At 46.4% G+C, this 25,507-nt stretch overlaps 1 protein-coding gene across 3 annotated transcripts; it reads right to left on the minus strand.

Annotated features, from left to right (window-relative positions):
- Positions 1 to 456: 456 nt before the first annotated feature.
- Positions 457 to 24,210, minus strand: EARS2 (glutamyl-tRNA synthetase 2, mitochondrial). 3 transcript variants are annotated; one of them, XM_085851618.1, is made up of 12 exons: positions 24,051 to 24,210; positions 5,802 to 5,917; positions 5,418 to 5,573; positions 5,093 to 5,282; positions 4,538 to 4,840; positions 3,821 to 3,993; positions 3,562 to 3,670; positions 3,332 to 3,467; positions 3,070 to 3,200; positions 2,829 to 2,961; positions 2,403 to 2,531; positions 457 to 1,150 (listed from the first exon to the last, which is right to left on the minus strand). In XM_085851618.1, the coding sequence occupies exons 1-11, from the start codon at positions 24,059 to 24,061 to the stop codon at positions 2,448 to 2,450; spliced, it is 1,542 nt and encodes a 513-aa protein (XP_085707744.1). In that variant the 5' UTR covers positions 24,062 to 24,210; the 3' UTR covers positions 457 to 1,150; positions 2,403 to 2,447. The 3 variants fall into 3 exon arrangements, with proteins under 3 accessions (XP_085707744.1, XP_085707743.1, XP_085707745.1); XM_085851617.1 differs by having other exon boundaries at positions 3,562 to 3,673; XM_085851619.1 differs by having other exon boundaries at positions 3,562 to 3,673; positions 23,989 to 24,202.
- Positions 24,211 to 25,507: the final 1,297 nt, after the last annotated feature.

The following is a 25,507-nucleotide window of genomic DNA, read 5'->3' on the forward strand; positions in this document are numbered from 1 at the left end:
CATATGATTGGAGTTCAGAAAATAGCTCAGAGGTTGTGAACTTTGAACCGTCTCGGCTGGGTTTGATTCCCGACTCGACGATAAAATACCACCCTGGAGTGTGCCCTGAAGCTCAGTGTCCTATCGACCAGCATTTGATGGTAGATGTGAGAGATTTCATGACGTCTTTCACGAGAGTTGGCCAGAGCGTTCTGGCACCCTGTTCAATCTCCAAATTCCTGCCCTACCACAGGGAAAGGTAACGGCAAACAACCAAGTATATTGGTTGCCAAGAAACTACTCCGCCAGCACTGATGCTCAAAACTCTTAAAGTCCATAGAGTATGGACTCGTCGTCAAGGTTGGTGATTATCACACTGTTGAAGGCAATCATACAGATATTTTTTAAAATTTACCATCAAATTTGGCCAAGCAGTAATTATGAAGATCACTTTTAATAAAGTCTACAATTTCACAATGAAAATATTTCAAATTTATTGAAGTATTTTTCTTACACATTTCAAAACAAAGCCTGAGCAAGGTGCCCCCTAATGGTGGGACATGGAAATGTTTCTTCCTCACTAGCTTCTTCTGGCATTTGGACAAAAACAAAATCAGTTTTATTAACAAGCAGTAAATATAATACATTTGCACTCCTGGATTTGCAGCAATTTATTATTCTTCTTCTTCTTTGCAAGGCTCAAAGAAAAGTGACCATGGAAGAAAAGAGATGAGACTACCAAGAAAAATAAAGAAAAAAAACAAGATACTTCCTGATGAATGGAGGTCACAAAGGTTTCCGGGACCACATGTTACCAAGAAAATAAAAATAGAAAAATCACAAATAAGCGAAAAGAAACATTAAATTAAAAACATTTCATTCATGGTTGTTCTTCGAAACCCAAAACGATCGTTTACATCCGACCCCGTGAATTTGTTTATTGTGCAGGAGCTGCTGCACCCGCACATCATCCAAACTGAGATGATAGGCCGTGTAACCCGTTGTTAAGGGATATACGAGAAGACCACTTTCGACCCGCAGTTTAGGCAGGAATTAGACAACTATACAGGGTACCGGCGATAACTTTCCAACACTTCACAAAAGACACCGTGGGACCTTCAACATCCACCAACGATCAGTTAGCAGACGGGTCGTCAGGCTGAGCATTCATCTGAGGGATGGTAGAATCATATAAACAGAAGAGTAAAGATGGGGGAAGATAAGAGGTAAACAAGTTAAACAGCACAAAAGTGGGAATTGTAGGGCTGGGGAGGGGGTAGGTAGATTTGCATGATGGTGGATGGGGGTTATGGGGGTTATGGGGGTTGAGCTTGGCGGGGGGAGGGGGAGTGGGTCGACTGTATTGTCAACAATGACAACTGTATTGTCAATGATTGTTGAACAAATTAGCTCCTCGAAAAGCAGAACTTCGCTCAAGAGAGACAGCTCGTCAGGGTGATAATCAAAATGGTGATTAACACAACACCAAAATAAAAGTGGACAAATAAAATAAACTTGTTCGGGCTTGTCATGATGACCATTTGTATATTGAAGGTAGTTTACTCATGCAATTCATTCTGTTGTAATTTGTTGAATGATTGCTTGTTATTATGTTTATAAATATCAGCAATTAAAGATGTGTGAGAGTGTATCGCACTTTGCACGCTGCACAAGGCCTGGACTCGGTGGAGGCATGACTTGCATCTGCCATTGTCATAGATTTAGTGGTATTTGTTATCGATACCAAATAATCTTGATATTATTGTGTGATCGACTCCAACAATGCATTTTAACTAGCAAAGAACCCGTTCTTACGGACCGGTCAATTCCCCCTGGGATTACGATATTTTAATATGACTTGTAATGGCATGCCCCCCCTCTCACCCTCACCCCACCTCCCTACCAGGTGAAGCACTATGCCAAACATATTTACACAGAGAGAAATGTGGTCCACACATTTTTCTTTACCACCGTAAAGTACAACCATCAGCGCACCCCACGGGTACAACCATCAGTATTAAACTCATTCTGTCGAGGAGTTTATGAGTGCATAGAGGTCAAACGCACACACACGCACACACCAATTGCTTTACTACACTGAACATAGCTCAAATCTAAAACACACTTATCTGATTCTGCATTCCAAAATTTTTATTGGTCGTAATTCATTGTTCCGTTCTGCCGTTAAAAGGGGCTCTTCGAACAAGTCTACCTGAGGCCTTGCAAACATTAAACCTGGATATGTCTATTGCAGACAATGAAACAGTATATTCTTGTTGAAATACAGGATAAAACACGACATCTGTAAATTCTCAATTACTTTCCCACAATCTGTGATATTTACAGAAGCCTCCAATTACCAAACCACCAAATGCAGGACAGGCCAAGCTCAGTTTTAACCGTGCTCATGTGAAAGGTCTAACCTTGGTAATAAAAGTGACAGGTTCAGAGGAAAGCCTCTGAATCAGTCACCTTGAGGCCGCCGCTCTCAGCCTCGACAGTCCTTCATGTTCCCCCAGCATCACCAGGATGTCTGCAACACTTGGCCCGTCCTGCACAAAGTGAATAGATGAGGGAGAGAGAGGAGTGGGGTGAGACACATTGCTTCAAAGACAAACACAATTAATAACTCATGCTTAAAACCTCACAAAACACCATTTTGGAGATTACACTCGGGAACATGTTTTTAGAAATCATGACAGAAATATTTTAAAATGGAAGCAAGTAATTGTGCCTGGGCCAAATATCGAGGTCATGTTCACCCACGAGGAACACCTTCATTCATAGTATTACACAAATGCATTTCTGGTTGTAATAGCCGCTGTGTTCCCAAGCTCGTGATTTCAAACCTTGCGTGCGGATAACACCAGCCGGAGGCAGCGAGCGGCGATCGGGAATGAAACTCCAGTTTCCTGGTGTCCCAGTGAACGCAAACGTTGCAGAATCTCTTTAGGATTAGTCCAATCGCATCCCTCGAGCAATCTGCATAGAGAACAAAGCTCAGCGCCTGGATTTGTGCAACACTTTGAACAGCACTTAGTGCTACAAAAGCACCACCAGAAAGGATGGCATTCATGGATTTGGCATTACCTCTGTGCCTCCAAGCAAATGACGGCAAAATGTGGTGAAGACCTTTGCAGCTCGGTTGTGTTAATCTCCACGGGACACCAAATGTACGATACGTCATCAGCAACCAGATCACGCAGCCGCTCTATGTGGCCCTAAGCAAGGATGTTCAGTTGGTAGAAGTAAGTAGAAGTAAGTAAAAGAGTAATGGAAACCTCATGATAGATAAAGTACCCACGTCCCACTGAATATTTCTGATCCATCGCATTCCCTCGAGCCATCAAACCTTTCTCAACTGCAGAACTCGATCCACAAGAGCCTCATCAGGCTGGAGGCCAAACTTCTGGTGCACCATGTCCTGTACCTCGTGCACCATGGACTGTCGAGTGCGATCATCGATGATTTGTCTCGCTGTGTGTGTCCTGCGGGGAACGGCACGTGTGTTGAGATTGCAGTTTAAACGTGTGCACGCTCACAAAGGCTTTGACGTTCTAACCCCAAGCATGTGAATCTCACTTGCAAAGATCTGGAAGACGGGCGAGGTCCAGGGAGGCAGCATTCGTGACGATGCGAGACAAGTCAAAATCGGACACCATTTCATCCAGAATGCGCCCGACAGTGGGTCCTACTGGAGAGAAAAGACATCAGCAGTCTCTTCAGCATCCATAGAATAAACTCTTCTCTCCTTAAATAGATTACTTTATTGCATTTCACATGACCAGCACAAATCAATCATTAAAACAAAAAAATTTACACAGCGAACACAAAGGTGTACCATGGAACCCAGCGCCAGAGAGTGTGAGTAGTTCAAGCAAGGCTCCTGGTGGAGTTCCCGACAAGCGGTAGTCCTGCACAGTAACAGCTCCTTGCCGTTTGGATAGTTTAGAGCCGTCTGGGTTGCATAGAAGAGGCAAGTGTGCAAAAACTGGAGGGGCAACACCAAGCACCCTGGATGACAGGAAGTGATGTCATAGTGTTATGAGGTCTTCGTGGGGGGGGGGGGGGTAGTGGGCCATAACATGAGCAAAATGGCTAAACTGCTGATTGCAAAACAGGTAATATGTAGATGTCCGCTAAAGAAGCACACACGCACATACGCCTTCTGTTCATCCAATGTATAACTCACTCATAAATGAAACAATTTAATGTGCAAGTCACCGCTGGGTAAAGATATGGGTTATGGAGCGCTCAGTATTCACTGAAAGCAAGCTGTAATCCATCAAATGTGGTCAACAACGAAGAGGTTTACTCTGAGAAGTGAAAAACGAGGTTGAAAACAGAAAAGGTAAGCCAATGAAAACCCACAGTCGAACTTTCCCACAAGCAAGGTTTGTCGAGGGTAAAGCGAGGTGCCATCTTTGGGCTCACACCCATAAAACAATCTTCACCGCTCTGCATAGAGCCAGTGAAATTGATGCCACATGTAGACAGACATCGCTATGAACAGTGCAGTGTAAACCCGCTATGCCCCCATGGACTGGGTCAGACATACCGGTAAATTTGCAAGTGTTTCGACGTTGACGCAAGCCATTCAGATCCACGTAGCACGTGGGAAATGGCCATCGCCGCATCATCCACCACAGATGCCAGATGGTATGTTGGCGAGCCATCCGTACGCAGTATCACAGGGTCACCCTCGACTGCAGAAACATCATGGCGAGTGGGACCGTGTACTGCGTCGACAAAGCCATCTGCATCGTCTTCCATGAGACGGAGGCGGACAGCAAATGGAGCCCCCATGTCACGGCGTGACCGGGCCTCGGCAACCGACAGGAATCGGCAACGGTTATCATAACTAAATGAAAACATTGTTGAGGGTGGGGAATAGAAGGTGGACATAATGGAGAAGTACAGAAGATCCACAGCATACAACACACTCTCCGATGGATGAACACATTGTTTGAACCGGCAGGTAAATAGATTTTGATTTTTGAATAATGGATACCACTGTTATATGTGAAATACGAGGTAAAAAAAAAACAGGGGAAGAAAGGGGATTTGGGGGTGGGGGGAGGAGAGAGTGAGTAATTGTGAATGCTCTGCATACCGAGGGGTCTCGCCTCGTCGATGGGCTTCATGTCGAAGCAGCTGCAACCGTCGAGGGGAACAAAAGCAGGGGTAGGCCGCTCCACGAGCTACTAGTTCACCGGCCGTTTCCTGGTACTTGGCGATTCTCTCAGATTGACGGTACGGGCCATAAATACCACCCCGACGAGGACCCTCATCAGGGGTGAGGCCTAGGGAAACAGAGAAATCGTAATACCTGGGGTAAAATACTATCCCTGCAACGTCAAGCACTCACCACTTCACCAGACTTCAATGTCTTCTGAAATCCAAGCGCACCAATCAAAAATCAAAAGCGATGCTTGTACCAGCCCATTCAAGTGACTCCTCAATGTCTTGCTCAGATCCTTGAAAGTTCCGGGCTTTGTCTGTGTCCTCCAGGCGCAGCACAAACGTACCACCCAACTTCTTTGCCAACAACCAGTTGTAGAGCGCAGTGCGCAGACCTCCAAGGTGCAAGTAACCTGAAAGAAGCACCGCTTAACATTACGTACAGAGAATACCGCATCTTACCGTAAATCACAACATGCTCTCGTCTAGACTTACCGATTATTTTCCAATCACGATGGAAATATGCCATGGCAATTTGAAGGATAAAGATAGAATGACGAGATCGTGATAAAGTACATCCACGAATCACTTTGTTGTCCTGTTTTCACATTGAACACCAACCATCACAACATTCTCCTTACCTGTCGGGCTGGGGGCGAAGCGAAGGCGTGGTGGCCTGTCAGCTGCAGCCACAGCCAACTGGCTAAGCAGCTGGTGAGTTCTCATAGTGAATGCGTCCGTACCACCTCCCAACAGGCTGAAAATACAATGGCACAGAACTCGTATTTGGTGCAGCGAGAAGCCATGGTTACAGCGAGAAGCCATGTAGTGTTACATGCAAAAGTTGTCCTTTTTCAATCTATACGATACAAGCAGTCGTGTGTGTGTGTGTGCGTGTGCGCGTGTGTGTGTGTGTGTGTGTGTGTGTGTGTGTGTGTGTGTGTGTGTGTGTGTGTGTGTGTGTGTGTGTGTGTGTGTGTGTGTGTGTGTGTGTGTGTGTGTGTGTGTGTGTGTGTGTGTGTGTGTGTGTGTGTGTGTGTGTGTGTGTGTGTGGTGTATGTGTGCATCCATGCATGCGTTCGGGTTCTACCAAATTGGTTGGGCAGTTCACCTGCCTTAACCCACAATTTCTATACTATGGCCACCATCTTGGTGATTACTGCTATGCCAAGTGAAACACATCATATTCACAATCGCCATGCCTTCCCTACAAGTTTTCCATTTGTGTGAAATGACCAAAGCGACAGTTAAAAGGATTCTAATCTGTTAGAACAGAAATGAGATGGTGAATAGAACAGAGAGAGTGTGAGCAAGAGCAGAGGATCATGTTTTTAGGACACGTGGGCTGATGCCGTCTGGCCCGGTTGCAGAATCTGAGTCGAGGTTTGACAGCAAGCGCTCCACCTTGTCAGGAGAAAAGGACACAGAGTCCAGGGACAGTTGGGTGTGACTGGGTAAGGTGGGAAGAGAAAGTGATGGGTTTCGGACACATGATTTTGATGCAAGCACCGAGTTTAGGCATTCAGCCGTTTCACATGCGGTATCAGCAGTGCGGCCATTTAAGGTAAGGGAGGGATGGAGGGGGAACATAGACCAGAAACAGATTTGATTAGATGCCACCAGGATTTTGAGGAGGGAGAGAGGTTTGAGAGTTCAGACTTGAGTTGAGAAAGATGTTGTTTTCTGGCTCTCCTGAGGGTAGATACACACTTGTTCCGAGCTTTATGGAAGGAACTGAGATTACCCTCAGTTGGGTTTGATATCCATGAGGCAAAGGCAAGTTGTTTCAGGACAACTACCTTACCACAAGCTTCAGTGAACCAAGGGCAGGAAGGAGGGTAAGACAACTGAAGACAAGAGGGGATAAATCTGTGCATGAGGGAGAGCGAGTTTCTTTAAAATAATTCCCAGGATGAGTTGATGTTGGAGAAAGTAGCGATGGGAGACCAGTCTAAAAGTTTGATGGCTGCTTCGAGACCCTGCCAGTTGGCTTGAGTGACATGCCAGACTCGACGGCGCTAAGGTAGTTCTCTGATAACACTGAACAACAAAAATTTTTTACTGGAGATGTGTAAAGTGATTTAGACTAATTTGGGTACGCTGATTTCAAAAATCATAACCGTTTTGCTGTATCACGTCAGGATTTTCAGTAACAGAAATATTCCCATTGCCTAGAAGTCAGGATTTCAATGAAATTTACAAAAATTCATTTATTCATTTATTTCATCATGAATGCTTCAAAATTATAGAAATTACAGAAAAACTCCACTAGAATGTAATTAAAAATGCTTTAGGCATTTGGCTTTGCGTTTGTGCTGCTCTGTGTCAGTTTCACGATGCAGGAACCAGCAGAAATCGCCCATCATGTTCGGGTTGTGCCGCCCTTGGTAACGCGTCTCCATGAGTGAAATCTCTTGGTGGAATCGCTCGCCGTGCTCGTCCGAGACTGCTCCCAAGTTGTCAGGGAAGAAGTTCAGGTGCTGGTGTAGGAAATGGATTTTCAGGGACATCCTGGAGCCAAGTTTCCTGAAGGACTCCAGCAGCTGCTGTACTATTTCTTCATAGTTGTCCGCGTGCTCCTTCCCCAAGAAGTTGTCCGTCACAGCTTTGAAGCTCCTCCACGCTGCCAGCTCTTTGGGGTTTAGAGTTGTCGGAAAAGTTTCGTCCTTCATAATCTGTCGGATTTGCGGTCCAACAAAGACACCAGCCTTGATCTTGGCCTCCGAAAAGGTGTTGCCAAACTTTTCCTTGAGGTATATATAAAAATATAAAAACCCACGCCCATTCAGATCCATTGCCCGTACAAAACTTTTCATCAAGCCGAGCTTTATGTGGAGTGGTGGAAGGAAAACCTTGGCTGGGTCGACAAGGGCGACATGCTTCACGTTGTGTCGACCAGGTACATGCTCTTTTCGCTCTTCCCAATCTTTCTTCGTCCAGTGATTCTTGTCGTCTCTGCTATCCCAGAGACAAAGGAAGCACATGTATTTCGTGTAGCCTGACTGCAGCCCTAACAACAGCGCCACCACTTTCAAGTCTCCGCAGATGTGCCAGTTGAAGTCATTGTACTTGATGGAATCAAGCAGCTGCCGCATAGTCTCATAGGTCTCTGTCATGCCGAACGCGTGAGCCAGTGGGACTGATGGTTTCTCGTTGCCATTGCGGAGCAAAACAGCCTTCAAGCTGTTCTTCCCCGAGTCGATGAAGAGGCGCCAGTCTGCAGGATCGTGATCACACCCAAGTTCTTTCAACAGACCGTTGATGTCACTGCAGAATGTCATCGTGTCTTCCATCTCAAAGAACTCAGCCATGTCTCTGTGACGTGCTCTGAACAAGGATATCTTGGTGTTAGGTTCAAGTAGATTCCACTGCTGCAGCCTTGATCCAAGCAGCTCTGCCTTCGCCTTTGACAGCGAGAGATCTCTTACAAGATCATTTAAGTCTCCCTGGTTCAGAAGGTGGGATTCTTGAGTGTCGGGTTCAAAAGGTTCATCATCACCATCCTCTTCACCATTGCTTACAGCTATGTTCTGATCAGCTGGAGGTGTTGGAACGGGGTTCTCGTCATCATGAGGCACAGGTTTATGAGCAGAGACGCAGTCAGCGTACTTGATGTGACCTTTATTCTTCTTGTTGAAGCCGGCGATGCTTGTGCAGCAGAAATAACAATCATCATGATGATTCTGCGGCTCACGCCATATCATGGGCACCGCAAATGGCATGCTCGCGCTTGCCCACCAACCACTGAGTCAAGGTTGTGTGACAACTTGTGCAGCAGATGTGTGGTGCCCAGCTCTGTTCTTGGTCCCCCACCTTACACCCGAAGTAGTGAAAGTAGGCGGCCTTCATTTTCACTGCTGTAGATATACTTCGCTGTTGATCTTTTTTGGTATACCGACCACAGACATAACAGAAGTTGTCAGGATGATTGGTACAGGAACGCCTACTCATCTTTATCTGAAAGAAAGAAATATAACACAAGTTAACAACAATTGTACGAAATAGACATGTTAAAGACAAATGTAAATTTCATTGAAATCCTGACTTCTAGGCAATGGGAATATTTCTGTTCCTGAAAATCCTGACGTGATACAGCAAAACGGTTATGATTTTTGAAATCAGCGTACCCAAATTAGTCTTAATCACTTTACACATCTCCAGTAAAAAAAAAATTTTGAAATTTGTTGTTCAGTGTAATAGCTGGAGAGATTTCCACTTTGACAAGCACGTGGTCAGAAGAACCGATTGGAGCAAAGGAAGAACAGCAGATATTTTCAGGGAAATTTGTCAAAATCAGATCCAAAAGAGATAGAGTACCATTGCTTGCGATCCAGGTCGGGAAATTGACGGATTGAGTCAGTCCCAATGAGTCGCAGAAAGCTTTTGGTGAGGTGCCATGACAGGTGAGAGAGGTACCCACACCAAGTAGACCGGGAGCCCGCGGGGCTTAGCTCAACCGAAGAGGGGAACAATTGCCGTCCTCATGGTAAGATGCCAGATGATATTCTCACCTCAGAACTCTGCGTCTGCCGGGACACTGCTGCTGGGTTGACATTCTGTGGTCAATATCCGTATCGCATAATCGGCGCTAGCTCAACCTGGCAGCGGAACGGCCCCAAGTAGGTTTCTGATATTATTCGTATAGCTTGTAACACGGTATAAACAATGACAGACGATTTCGCCGCTGGAATACCGGTGACAGACGCTAATTAGATGCCACAAAAATCACGCCAGCTCAACCGAACAGCAGAACGGCTAAAACCAACGCAGAATGGTAGTACCAGGTCCCCTGAATACAAAACGAGTACTGACAGACAACTTGGTCGCTGGGCCCCCCAGGACAGACGCTCCCTAATTCGGGATCCTTTGGTTCGCTTGCTCAACCGAACAGCGGAACGGCTAAAACCAATGCAGAATGGTAGTACCAGGTTCCCTGAGTACAAAAGGAGCACTGACAGACAACTTGGTCGCTGGGCCCCCAGGACAGACGCTCCTGAGTGGGGCGCTCCATGTCAAGTGCACACATTTTCCAGCGAAATTTTGACACATCGTCTTAGATTTCACTCTTTTTTTTGTGCAAGTGTTTGTATCCACGGTAAAACATTGTGTCAATTTTCAGACCTGGGGGCCAATCGGGGCCCATTTTAGCCCACCACCCCCAAATTTGGGCGCCGCTGGTTGACCCACATTCTTCCAGTGGCCATATCACAGGTTGTAGTGGTCCGATTTGGATAATCTTGGTATCAGAATGCTCGTAAAAGCGAGATCTTTCGAATCGCGTAAAGTAAAATCACTCCGAAACAGTAATTCAAAAAGTTATAGTTTGGGGTGCCTTTTGACCTTGGGCCCCCTCTCCCCAACCAAACCGATGGTCCCAATTTTTTTGTGTGAGAATACCCCTTCATATACTCCATCACCTCAGCATAAATGAAAATGGGATCTCAATGGGTTCAAGTGTGATGATGCTTTTATTGTTCGGGGTCCACATATCACTAATTCTTGATTCGACATTGGGCGACGTTTGCAGTCATCGTACCAATGACGTCACCTGCAGGCAGGTGACTTTTTGTCTGAAATTGACAATCATCATCTCTGGACATATATATATATATATATATATATATATATATATATATATATATATATATATATATATATATTTATATATATTGCATCATTTGTGAAAATTCTTCTGCCTATTGTGTCTATTGATTTTTAAGTGTACATTTTTTGTATCACCATCATCGAATTAAGTTATAAATGGGATAATCTCAGTTTTGCATATTTTTCAGTAAGCATGGCGACTGAAAAAGGAGTTCCGAAAATACTGTTGCGATCCATTCAGCTGCCATAAAATGAATCAACAAAAGATCTTCGCAATGTGTCAAATGATATGTTGATGAAATTTTCTTCAAAGGTGAAAAAAGATGACAGACTTTGTACTTCGTGCAGAAAAAAAAAAAACTCAGTTGTCACCAGTACGTATTGAAGAATCATCTTCGACCAGTTCGAAATTATCATCAGAAAGTACTATCGAAGGCATTGCAGAATCTATTGCGACAGATGAGGACGAGGAGGTTTTTGAGCGAGAAGCAGAAGTTGACCTATTAAACCAGTCATTATCGATGATAGGCGAAAGCCCATTCGACAAACGAAAGGTGGAAAGGAACCCAGGGTACGTTCCTAAAAAGCGAAGTAAAGTGGAAGATTCTGTGCGAAAGAAATTACAACGAGTTGTTGGACCAAGCACTGCGGAGAAAACACAAAATACAGCGTCAAAATGTGATGAAAACTGCATGCCAGCGGTGATCAACAGCCTGAAAGAAAAATACTGTTACGCTTGAGGGGGGGGGGTATGCATTCAAAGGGTAATTAGGATGTTTAATTCGGTATGCCATGCTGTTCGAGTTTACCAGGATCTCGATGTAATAAGTAGCAATTCAGTGGTGATAAGTTGTCAAGTAAATGTCCATTTCTTTAAGGGGGAAATGATAATTGTCACGTAATTAGATAGGGAAACGGGATAGGGTAAGTGTGTCTGCGTAAACCCCTTTTAGTATTCCCTGGAGGCTTGCCGTGACATCACAGGACAGTGCTGCGGATGGCTCCGCCCCGTGATTACGATTGGCGGAAGGCGATGGCGGTGGGCCAATAAAACGGCTCGATTGGAAGTGACGAGGACAGGAGGATAAAAAGGTTCTGTTCGGGGAAAAGAGAGAAGAGGAAGAAGATCGGGACAGAAAAACTGTTCTGGTGGAGGCTGTTGTGCTGGGAGCGTGCTGTGTTGTTGCGCTGATTCGATCCTGGTTTTCGTCGTGTCTCGAGGCCTTGCTGTTCTTCGTGCCTCAGCTCGGTTGGCTCTGGGGTTCTGCTGGCTCGGAGCACGGGGTCGAACGGCGGGCGGACCTGCCTCCCTCTCCTGCTCGCAACTTGGTGCCAGAACTGGTTCCCTGGCGGCTGTGAGCGGACTTGGGCCGACACCAGGAGGTCGACAGTACCACGGTGTCTCCTGCCCCTGACGAGCGCAACGCCAGCTCGTCCAACGCCAATCCAGGGACTGTTGCGTCCGCACCACGGGCCAGCCTGACCACCAGGACCAGCTACGTTTTGTGTGTGTGTGTACCTGGCGCCTTAGAGGGTTTGAGATTTGTATATTCATTGGAATTGTCTGTGTTTTCCCCACGCCCGAACCTACACCACCATCCCGTCGAATGGCCCCGGATCTCTCCTCTTGCCGAGTCTTATTATTTCTGGTTAGAGAAATAAACATCATTAACTCAGTGAAAAGCGACTCGTGCCACCTTCCTCGTCCCGTTTGCGGTAGAGCGATTAGAACCGCCATCTTTGGGTTATAGAAATAAACCGCCTCCATTGTTTCGGCTCATTCTACGTTAGCGGGACTGTTCAAGTCCCGTGGACGTCACATTGGTGTCAGGGTGTTGGATGTTCGAACCCCTCTAAATTATATACCAGGATTAAAATCTCGCCACGAATTGGAATATAAAATTACTACAGAAAAGCGCGGGAAAATTTTGGCGGTATTTTTCAAATTAAATTTAATTGGCGGCAAACGGGACTTCTGCACCATGGCGGATGTGCAGATGTTTGAGGAGGAAGGCCACGTGTCTGGCAGCGAGTCGGGGGAAGAAGTGAGAGACGGGGTCGGGTTGGAACCTCCCCCATTCCGAGCGTGGATCGTGCTTCATCGCCCGTAACAGAGCCGGCAGCGCCGGAAACCGGCACGATGACGATCTGGACAATGTTGGAACGTTTAATGAGTGCAATTACAGCACAGGGGGCAAAAATGACGGCACAGGGGGCACAAATGGCAGAAATGACGGCACAAATGGAAAATCAATTCGTGACACAGAGGGCAGACATGACGGCACAGAGGGCAGAAATGACAGATCAATTGGGGGTAATGGGGCAACAGTTGGGTGCACGGATTGATTTAATGAGGGATGAATTGGGGGAAAAGATGGAGAAAATGAAAACTGAGATGCAGGAGTGTGTGGATGTTAAATTGGGAGAAATACAAAGTAAATTCGAGGATAGATTGGAGGAAACAAAGGTAGAAATTACATTGGAGGGGGAAAATATACGGAAAAAATTGATGCAACGAACATTCGGGTTGATAAAGTGGATGAAAGCCTGGAACGTCATCGTGCCTGTGTGGATGCTCGTATGCAGCTGCAAGTTGAAGAGTGGGGAGAGCTGTGGAAGCAAGGGATGAATTTGGCAGAGGAGGTAAAAGGATTGGAGGCTCGTTTGGACGAACAAGATAAAATTATGAGCCAAGATGAAATCTTGGATAAAGGCCTGGTAGAGCCGTCTTTTGAAAGTAGAGTGTCCGGGTTGGTTGAGGAGCAGCTACAAACTCGCGACGGAGCCTTGGAGGAGGTTGTGCGGGCCCAGAAGATCCTGCGGGAAGAGGTGAATCGGTCCATTCAACGTTTGGAACAGGAGGCAAAATTGACCCATGAGACCCTCACCACAAAACATCTTTGGCCACAGTGGGCTCCGAAATTGGATACGCAGCCACAAGGGTGTTTGATCCCTCGGCTGGATTCGGACAAGGGAGAAACTGGGAAGCGAGCCACCGTAAAAGTGATCCCCCTGGTAAATTTTGACGGGTCGGGGAGCCTTGAAGCTTTTCTGACGCAATTTGAGTGTATTTCCCGACTAAACGGGTGGAATGAGCGGGAACGTACAGGGAATTTGGTGGCAACGTTGCGGGGACCAGCCGCAGATGTGTTAAACGTGATCGCGGAGGGGATGTTGACCAGCTCCCACATTTGCGAGGCGTTGAGCCGTCGGTTTGGGTTCGCGGCAAACTGTGATCTGGTGCGGGCCCAGCTCCAGCACCGCAGATTAAAGCCGGGTGAGACAGTGCAGGAGCTGGCACAGGACATTTACCAATCAGTCAGGATCACGTATCGGGACCTAACAGTGGAGGCATGGGACAGACTGGCACTCGAGAAATTTTTAGCTGCTCTTCCTGACCCTGAGGTCCGAGCGCTGGTTGAGTTACAGGATCCACCCACAGTGCACGGAGCGGCCGAGTGCGCGGCCAGGCTGGCCTCGTGGAGTCGGCTGGGTCGGGTGCCCGAGAGGCCATCGGTGACGATCCAACAGGCGGAGATTCAGGATCAGGGAGGGGGGCTGGGAGAAATAGGCATTACCCAAATGTTTCAGGAAATTTGCCAGAAACTGTCAAGTTTGATAAGGGGTAATTCGGTAGTTGGTGCGCCAAAGCGGCGGGGTCCAGCCCAGCTAATAGAGCAATTCGATTATGGCCGAGGGGGTCCGGAATCGGAAGAGACATTACACAGATATCCACAGGGGCCTTTTATGGGGAGTTGTTTTCCGGTGCGGGCGAAGAGGACACATGCAACGATATTGCCGGTACCCGGCGATGGAGGGACCCTCCAATAGACTTTTAGACTCGGAGAGGATGAATCCTCCTGCTGAACCGCCAGGTCTATCCGAGATGCCCTTTCATAGGTCGGGTCTGGAGATCACTGTCGGGGGTCGGGGAGACTAGATCGGGCTGAGCATATAGGGCCATGCTCTGCTGCTGAGATTGTGGCGAAGTGCCTCCTTTGATGGAAAAAAGTGAATTGTGGGAAAATTGGCATGGGTTTGTAAGTTCTGCTGGGTTTTAGAGTGACAATAGGGACAGTGGGTAATTGGTAACAAAGCGGGCACAAGTGGCTGTCCAATGGCTGGTGCGTGGATCGGGTGAGAAGTGCTGTGTGAGTTGTTTTAAGTGAAGAAGTGAAATGTATGGTGCACACATTGATTTTTTATTGGATATGGTGTGGTAACGGGGAAGGTCATGGTCAGTGAAGTGTTAGAAATGCAGGTGTCACATGTAAGGCCGATGGGGTGGGGGAGTCATGTGGGTTTTGTGGGTGGGGATGATGTGCTTGTCCACAGGGATTGCTGAAGTTCACGGTGAGCGGGAATTGCGACCCCCTTCAAGGAGATTCACCCCTGGTGGCTAACGGTGACAGTGTCTGGAGGCAACTGGGAGAGTGTCTGGTTGGGCAACCAAGGCGGGTAGGACCTTGGCGACCCAGGAAGGCCAGAGGAGCCAGTGAGACCCCTTCCAGTGTGTTGTATGGGGTGAGAGCTGATGGCTACCAGGGGGGTGGGAATCAAAGGGAGCGAGGCAGAGAAACGTCTGGGTTGGACTAAAGCTTACCTGTGGGCATGGTTGCACCTGAGATGCCCCCATTATCTTGTGGTAACCCACCCCACGGCCATGACGGGGTTCAGCCTGCATCATTAAAATGGGGACCATGACCTAGAAATGTGATGATGACCATGGTGTGAATGTTGTGAAGATGTGCGAGTCCCACTCGATCCTGCACAACTTGACATGTGCAGCAAGGGCATGATGTCCACATAATTTTGGGGCAAGCAAATTTGAAAATTGGCTCCCCAGGTAACGCTGGGTCTATTAGCATCCACTGGGGGACACGGTCAAGTGTACATATCCCATGAATAGTGTCGTTAAGGCTTAGAGTAGGAATGTAAAGTATAAGTGTTGTGTTTTTGTGGAACCTTTTGTTTCCCCTCGCCAGATCACTGGAAGAGTGTTGGGCAAGAGCGATGATCCAGAGGATGGAGTGCAACTTCGCTCAGTGCTCTCATGTGATAAAATAAAAAAATAATAAAAAAATGAATGATTGTTTAGGCGAGGATAAGGCCATAAGGGGGTAGTACATTAAGCAGGATAGGTAAGTTAGCTGTGGCTCGCTGCCCTTTGCCCCTCCTACTTTATTTCGTTAGGTTAAATAGGTGTGAGTCAGTAAGTGTTAAGGCTGGTACGGTAGCGCCTGTGATATACCTTGCAGGAGCTGCGGTACCAGAGGAGGGGGCAGTGTTACGTTTGAGGGGGGGTATGCATTCAAAGGGTAATTAGGATGTTTAATTAGGTATGCCATGCTGTTCGAGTTTACCAGGATCTCGATGTAATAAGTAGCAATTCAGTGGTGATAAGTTGTCTAGTAAATGTCCATTTCTTTAAGGGGGAAATGATAATTGTCACGTAATTAGATAGGGATACGGGATAGGGTAAGTGTGTCTGCGTAAACCCCTTTTAGTATTCCCTGGAGGCTTGCCGTGACGTCACAGGACAGTGCTGCGGATGGCTCCGCCCCGTGATCACGATTGGCGGAAGGCGACGGCGGTGGGCCAATAAAACGGCTCGATTGGAAGTGACGAGGACAGGAGGATAAAAAGGTTCTGTTTGGGGGAAAGAGAGAAGAGGAAGAAGATCGGGACAGAAAAACTGTTCTGGTGGAGGCTGTTGTGCTGGGAGCATGCTGTGTTGTTGTGCTGATTCGATCCTGGTTTTCATCGTGTCTCGAGGCCTTGCTGTGCTTCGTGCCTCAGCTCGGTTGGCTCTGTGGTTTTGCTGGCTCGGAGCACGGGGTCGAACGGCGGGTGGACCTGCATCCCTCTCCTGCTCGCAACTTGGCGCCAGAACTGGTTCCCTGGCGGCTGTGAGCAGACTTGGGCCGACACCAGGAGGTCGACAGTACCACGGTGTCTCCTGCCCCTGACGAGCGCAACGCCAGCTCGTCCGACGCCAATCCAGGGACTGTTGCGTCCGCACCACGGGCCAGCCTGACCACCAGGACCAGCTACGTTTTGTGTGTGTGTGTGTACCTGGCGCCTTAGAGGGTTTGCGATTTGTATATTCATTGGAATTGTCTGTGTTTTCCCCACGCCCGAACCCACACCATCATCCCGTCGAATGGCCCCGGATCCCTCCTCTTGCCGAGTCTTATTATTTCTGGTTAGAGAAATAAACATCATTAACTCAGTGAAAAGCGACTCGTGCCACCTTCCTCGTCCCGTTTGCGGTAGAGCGATTAGAACCGCCATCTTTGGGTTATAGAAATAAACCGCCTCCATCGTTTCGGCTCATTCTACGTTGGCGGGACTGTTCAAGTCCCGTGGACGTCACAATACGTTGTTTCGAGCCGTTCAGAGCAAATACGTATACTGACAATATTTTCTAGGACTATGAGCATCAGAGGGATGAGTGAATTCAGTTGCTCCCAAAGAATGGCTGTGTAAGCCAAAAATTTAGAGAAAGAAAAAGGTATGCTATAGTCTCCAAATCCCAAACAGAGTAAAATATTGCCTGACGAAGTGAAATCCGCCATAACCGAATTTTACCGAAGTGATGAAGTCAGCCGAATAATGCTGGGAAAAAAAGGACTGTGTGGTGGTCAGGAATGAACATGGAAAAGACAAAATTCAAAAGCGCCTGGTACTAAACAATCTCAAGGGACTGTTTCAGAAATTCAAAGAGAAGAACCCTGGCTTGAAAGTTGGATTCGCGAAGTTCGCCATGCTCCGTCCCTCGGAGTGTGTCCTGGCCGGTTCAGGCGGTACACACAGTGTATGTGTATGTACGATACATCAAAATGTGAAACTCATGATGTTTGGTTCCAAAATGCCACAAATAGCCGAACTTCCTAGCTATCATCATAGTTTGTAACCCAGCATAACCGTCATGGTATTTCAGAACTTGTGAAAGTTGCCCATCAATTGAAGACTTCAAAACCGAGCTACTGAGTGCTTATGAACGAGAGGATATTGATGAAATTCAGTTTAAACGGTGGAAATCCACCGACAGATCTGAACTGAGCTCCATGGTCCTGCCTTTGGAAGAATTCATTTATCAATTCTGTGAACGCGCGGTGAAATCAGTGAGACAGGACTTCATTGCCAAGGCCCAATCTCAGTTTCTGAAAAATAAGAAAGACGAAATCGGTGAAGGAGAATGTCATTATTGGAGACTTCTCAGATAACCATTCGTTTGTCGTACGGGATGCGGCCCAAGGATTCCATTGGAACTGTTCTCAAGCGACAATTCACCCCTGGGTTTACTATTTTAAACCAGACGATGGTAAATTAAACCACAATTAGTTCACGATTATATCAGAATGCAATACTCACAACGTTGTCTCAGTCCACCTCTTCCAAAGAATGCTCATTGAACACTTGAAATCTAGCTTTGGAAATGTCAAGAAACTTTACTATTTCTCAGACGGTTGCGCTGGCCAATATAAGAATTGCAAAGCCTTCATAAACCTATGTCGTCACAAATCAGAGTATGGTATTGACGCAGAATGGCATTTTTTTGCTACAAGTCATGACAAGGGCCCTTCAGATGGCGTGGGAGGTACAGTCAAACAAGAAGCAACACGTGAGAGCCTGCGTAGACCTTACGACAGTCAAATTATTTCTCCAAAAAATCTTTTCGCCTTTGCTGAAAATGGTTTGAATGAAATGAAGTTCGGTTACGGGATCCAAGAGGCGTATGACGAGGAAGAACGAAATCTGGAAGAAAGGTTAAAAGCGGCTAAAACCATAGCTGGAACTCAAAAACTTCATGCTTTCATTCCTATTTCTGAAACTGCTCTTCAAGTACGTGAATTCAGCCTTAGCGAGGAACACCGTATCGAGTCAGCTATTTCAAAATCTACCCCAACTTTTAACGGGAAACTCTCAGGTTATGTCACAGTGCACTATGATGGAAAATGGTGGCTTGCCTGCATCATGGAAGCCTTTCAGGACACTCATGAAGTGAAAGTGAATTTTCTTCATCCAAACGGGCCCACAAATAGTTTATTTTTTCCTGACATTGAAGATCACTGCATTTTAAACATTTCTGATGTACTTCTTTCCGAAGAACCAAAAACTGCTACAGGTAGAACCTACACAATCAGTAAAAAAAGAAACACAGCTGTCAAATAAAACATTGGTTGGCAAAAAATCTTGACTATAATATGGTAGGAAAAACTCTTACTCATACTCGTATCGCTTCCAGTTCCTGCATGTGCATGTGGAAAATTTATGTACAATATACTGATATAGTGGATTGGAAATCTTGTGTTCAAATATTGTGCTCTGTATTGTGGCGTATTGTGTGTCCAGAACCCGAGTCCCCGAACAATAAAACCATCATCACACTTGAACCCAATGAGATTCCATTTTCATTTATGCTGAGGTGTTGGAGTATATGAAGTGGTATTCTCACACGAAAAAAAAAAAAAAAATCGGGACCATCGGTTTGGCTGGGGAGCGGGGGCACAAGGTCAAAGGGTGCCCCAAACTATAACTTTTTGAATTACTGTCTCAGAGTGATTTTACTTTCTTTTATCTCGCTTTTACGCTTTTACGAAGCATTTTGATACCAAGATCATCCAAATCGGACCACTACAACCTATGATATGGCCACTGGAAGATTGCGGGTCAACCGGAGGCACCCAAATTTAGGGGGGCCCTCACATGGGCCCTGATTGGACCCCAGGTCTGAAAATTGACACAATGTTTTACCGTGGAAACAAACACTTGCACAAAAAAAGAGTGAAATCTAAGACGATGTGTCAAAAATTTTGCTGAAAAATGTATACACTCGACATGGAACGCCCCACTAGGGAGCGTCTGTCCTGGGGGTCCAGCGACCAAGTTGTCTGTCAGTGCTCCTTTTGTACTCAGGGGACCTGGTACTATCATTCTGCGTTGGTTTTAGCCGTTCCGCTGTTCGGTTGAGCTAGCGCAACCAAAGGGTCCCAAATTAGGGAGCTTCTGTCCTGGGGGGGCCAAGTGACAAAGTTGTCTGACAGTGCTCCTTTTGTACTCAGGGGACCCCTTACTAGCATTCTGCATTGGTTTTAGCCGTTCCGCTGTTCAGTTGAGCTGGCGATATTTTCGCGGCATCTAATTAGCGTCTGTCACCGGTATTCCAGTGGCGAAATCGTCTGTCATTGTTTATACCGTGTTACAAGCGATACGAATAATATCAGAAACCTACTTGGGGCCGTTCTGCTGACAGGTTGAGCTAGCGCCGATTATGCGATACGGATATTGACCACAGAACGTCAACCCAGCAGCAGTGTCCCGGCAGACACTGAGTTCTGAGGTGAGAATATCATCTGGCATCTTACCATGAGGACAGCAATTGTTCCCCTCTTCAGTTGAGCTAACCCCCGTGGGCTCCCGGTATAAAGCCAACTGGCATGATGACAACTGAAGTCACGACATATGAGGAAGAGAGAGTTCAGATGAGAAGATAGAAGTTGGTCCATGTTTTCGGATAGTGAGGTGTCGATGGACTCATCACTGTTTGGTGGACAGTACAGTACACATATAAAAACATGAGGTGGGAGTGGAGGGAAGCCATAGCCAGAGGTATTCTTGGGGGTGTGGGGGAGTGAGGGCAGTGCATGGGGAGTGAGGAAGGGTGTCTTTAAACTATCCTTGTCCTCGTCACATACCCAACCTGTCCACCAGGTTTCGTCCGAATCCATCCTTAATATTTAGAGATATCCTATTCACAGACAGAACAGACAGACAGGGGTGAAAACATAGCCTCCATCCTCCTTCAGTGGCGGAGGTAATAATAGATGGTGCAGTCTACCGTCTCCCACCTTCAAATTGACCACAAATGGTTTGTGGTACTTTCCGCGTTACAACATCCAACACTTTAGTTAGACCACTCTCTAAAACTTGTCAAAGTTGACATCTCTCTGGCTGTTAATAGAGAACCACCTCACCGCCGTCGAGTCTGGCATTTCACTCAAGCCAACAGACAGGGTCTCCAAGCAGACATCAAAGTTCTAGACTGGTCTCCAATCGCTACTTTCTCTGACATCAACTGGTCCTGGGAATTCTTTCAAAGAAACTTGCTCTCTCTCTCTCTCTCTCTCATGCACAGATTTATCCCCTCTCATCTTCAGTTGTCCTACCCTTCCTCCCACCCATGGTTCACTGAATCTTGTGGTGAGGCAGTTGTCCTGAAACAACTTGCCTTTGCCTCATGGAAAGCAAACCCAACTGAAGGCAATCTCAGTTCCTTCCATAAAGCTTGGAACAACTGTGTGTATCTGCCCTCAGGAGAGCCAGCAAACAACATCTTTCCAATCTGAAGTCTGAATTCTCAAACCTCTCTCCCTCCTCCAAATCCTGATGGCATCTAATCAAATCTGTTTATGGTGTATGTTCCCCCTCAATGCCCCCCATTACCACAAATACTGACACTGCACGGGAAAAGGCTGAATGCCTAAACTCAGCGTTTGCATCGAAATCATGTGTCCGAAACCCATCGCTTTCTCTTCACACATTACCCAGTCACACCCAACTGTCCCTGGACTCTGTGCCCTTTTCTTCTGACAAAGTGGAGAGCTTGGTGTCAAACCTCGACTCAGATTCTGCAACCAGTCCAGACGGCATCAGTTCACATGTCCTAAAAATTTTCTCTTCTGCTCTTGCTCACACTCTCTCTGTTCTATTCACCCTCTCATTTGCTCAAGGTCATCTGCCATCTGCTTGGAAATCAGCAAACATGACTGCCTTGCATAAAAAAGGTGCAAAAACAGATCCCTGAAACAACAGACCAATCAGCCTTCTCCCAATCATCAGCAAGGTTATGGAATCCATCAACGCTTCAGAGACATTAAATCCTTGGTCTTCTCCAATGGCTTGATTTCAGATCATCAATTTGGTTTCAGACCAGCTCACTCTACCCTGAATATTCTGCTTCTGCTCTCCAAAGAATGGATGGAGGTACTCAATGCCAGACATGAAATCAGAGCTGTATCCCTGGACATATCACGTGGTTTTGACACGGTCTGGCACCCTGTCCTGCTCACCAAACTATCTTCCTATGGTATCCAAAAGCCATCTCCATTCATGGCTCGCAGACTTCGTCTCCTGTCGCAGCCAAAGTGTGGCCCTAAATGGAGTTCTCTCATCCCCTCTTTCTGTCCAGGCTGGAGTTCCTCAAGGCAGCGTTTTTGGGCCCTCTTCTTGTTCTGGTTTTCATCAATGATCTCTCCGACTCTCTGGAAAATCCTCATCTTTTTGCTGATGACTCCATCCTCTGTCGTACCATCGGTCATCCCTCAGACCGGCAAGCAACAGCTTCTTTGTGGATAAAAATCACAAACTGGTCCAACACGTGGAACATGTTTTTTAATCCGGACAAATCTCAGACTCTCACTTTGTCCCCCCCCCCCCTCTTCATTCTCGACAATCCTCTGGAAGAAGTCCTTTTTTCAAGCTTCTGGGTCTCACTATCTGCCATAACCTTTCCTGGGAAAGCCACATTTCCAACCTGGCCTCCAAAGCCAGTCGCCGACTGGAAATCCTCTGTTGAGCAAATTCTTACCTCGGCCCACCTGAGCTCCTGACCACATACAAATCTTTCGTCCGCAGCCTGATGGAGTACTGCTCTTCCTTCTGGGCTGGTACTCCTGCCTCTCACTTTTCTCAGCTTCATGCTGTGGAAACCAAGGCATTTGGGATCATTGGCATCTCCTGCGGTGAGGCTGAGTCTTTGGGCCTCTCACACTCTCACCGCAGGGAGGCCGGTGGGCTTTCTATCTTCTACCATCTCCTCTCCGGTCTCACCTCCCCTGCTCTGTTTGCGATATGTTCCCCCCACATTTCCGCAGGGCGCTCTCGGTCCGCCAGCAACCCCCTTCTGGTAAAACTACCAAAATCACGAATCACTGCTCACCTTCACTCTTTCATTCATCTATTTTCCCACCTTTGGAATAAACTCTCTTCACACTCTCTTCAATCTCATTATTCCCTCCAGGCCTTCAAAACAGCTGTTCACCACCACCTCTTATGTTCCCCCATCCAAAACCACAATCTTTTCTACCCCCATTAATCCACCTTCTTCAAATTTCCTGCTTTCCTTCCTGAAAGTCCCTGTAATGTCCATCTTGTATACCACATGCTCCCCACCACATCCCTCTCCCTTGCACAGATCTCCTAATGTCTCTGTTCTCCACTGCTTTGTCCTTCCCTCTCCCACCACTCTTGTCTCCTGCCCCCCCCCCCTTGCTGTGCGTTGTGTGTTAGCTCTCATACGAGCCTCGACAAGGAATACAATTTTTTTTTTAAAAGGACGAATTGATTAAATTTTCGTGCAGACCAGAATCCAGATCTGAGAATTATTGAATGATTCTTCACCATTAAGTGATAGAGCCAAAAACGACATTTCAAAAAGTTGTGGATGAGTTGGTTCGGTGACAAGAAGAAGCAGATGAGATTTTGGTTCAGATCAGGATCCAGATCCGGCCTATCAGTGGGATACAAAACATAAACTCTTCAGCCTGGTGGAGGTACACACTCCATGGAGTGCAGTCCTCGATTTAAATCTATTCCTCCCCTACGAAGAAAACCTCAACCCCCTAGTGAGCTGTCTGGCACTGCACTGTCTGCTCACACTCTCCTCCCCCTCCCATCAATACCACCCCAGACCCTTCTCCTGTGTCAGACACTCCATGACTGCCTGTTGCATCATGTCATTCATATTTTCATCATTTTTAGACCCATTCCCAGCATCTTACATTTCCTAGACTAAAATCTGCCAATCTTCTGCCCAAACCATCGAAGTTTCTAAACACTTATCAAACTACTGACGCCCCCCCCCCAATCATATCAGCCACTCTTTGCTGCCCATCATCAAAACACTCTCCTCCTCCTCCACAAAGCCCTCCCTCACCTCAGCATTCAATGTGATCCCTTCAATCAAAAGATTTTTTTTTTGATCCTACATTATAAACATCAAATGCACTTCCCTCATTCACCAAGCCAGAAAGGGCCTGGAAGGCCATAGAAGTCCCAATAAAATTTACTAAACACCAGCTGACTTCCCTTTGGTAAACCAGGCTGACTAAACAGTTGAAATGATTTAAAAAGTCTAATACACCTTTAACACAACGGAAAATAAAGCCAACAGATGTGCAGTCCCCCCCCCCCCCAATTCTTCACGACGTCCATTATTACCTCCCGGTACCCGTCCTGACTCCAACAAGCTGTTAAAGATATTCCGCCGACACCACGCTGACCTGCTCCGCATATCGTCCACTCTTGGAGCTTTCTCATCGCTTGGCTCCCCGTCTGCTTCTTCACTTCCTCACTTCCTCTCCGATCACCTCAGACACTTGGATCTTCCAACCTTCGTTTTGCAAAATAAATGTTACATCGTGTTTAATTCCAAAATACTGCCCCTTTTTTCACCATGAGATGGTATATACAAGAAGAAAAAGAAAAAAAAAAAAGAACTTCTTTGTTCATACACCGCCTTCCGTGCGTACATGCGTCATTCTTTGTGACACATTTTTTTTTTATGTTCGAGTTTATATCAAATTCATTCACATCACGGATTTAACTGTAAAAAGAAAAAAAATTACGACAAAAAAAAAGACCATGGAATTCATCGTGAGTAACGAGAGCTGCTGAAGATAAACAAAAGCAGGTCGTCCACCGCCGATGAAGTCGCCATCAGCTCCACCGCAAAAGCACCGTCACGACAAAAAAAATCTGTCAAATCTCGCGAACGAGTAAATAAATAACCGTTTCCTCTGGATCCGGATAGGAGATTTTTAAAAATCCTGAAACAGTGATTCTTCAATATTGAGAGATTGGGGGGGGGGGTGGCAAAAACGATTTATAGCATGACATTTCAAAAAGTTGTGCCAAAACTTGGTGGATCAGTTGGTTAGGTGGTTGACCAAGGTCCTTCTTGTCCGGTTGCCCAGATTGGTAGGACGGCCGGCTCATGGAAGAGTCTGGGTAGCTCCATATTCTTTCCGTTTCCTAATGATGGAGCTCACTGTGCTCTTGGGAACTTTCAACACTCCAGAAATTGTTTTATAGCCTTCCCCAGATCTACTCCACCTCACAATTATATACCGGAGTCCCACAGACACTACAACATGTACTTTCAACTGTGGGACCTTATGTAGAACAGGGCCGGATTTAGACATGTGGTGGCCCCTGGGCAGCCTTCAGTAGTGGAGGCCCACCCTACCTTAGAATACTAAAAAGGTGACAAGACATATTTACAGTCATCCACAAGGTATATTTTTCAAGAACAAAGAATCTGAACTTCTATATAAAATAGAGAATAAGATAAGATGAATATCTTACATCTGTTATAGATCAATATCTTTTATCTGTTCCACTAACTACCAACTACCATTCAGGCACTCACAAATACATTTTTACTTACAATTTTTTTTTCATGAAATATGTGGAGGCCCCCTGGTTGTGGAGGCCCTCTGGTTGTGGAGGCCCTGGGCAACTGCCCAGCTTGCCCATGCCAAAATCCGGCCCTGATCTAGAAAGGTGTGCTTCTTTCCCAACCATGTCTAATCAATTGAATTGGTCACAGTTAGGCAGGCTCCATTCGAGTTGTGGAGACATCTCAAGGATGATCAATGACCTGGAAATTTATAAAACCCAAGGTCTTCAAAATAATTGGAATCTCCCATGATGAAGCTGAGTCTACGGGTCGATCACT

This window comes from Eptatretus burgeri, chromosome 13, assembly GCF_056783735.1.
Source record: "Eptatretus burgeri isolate ZD-2024b chromosome 13, Ebu_testis_v1, whole genome shotgun sequence".
NCBI lineage: Eukaryota > Metazoa > Chordata > Myxini > Myxiniformes > Myxinidae > Eptatretus > Eptatretus burgeri.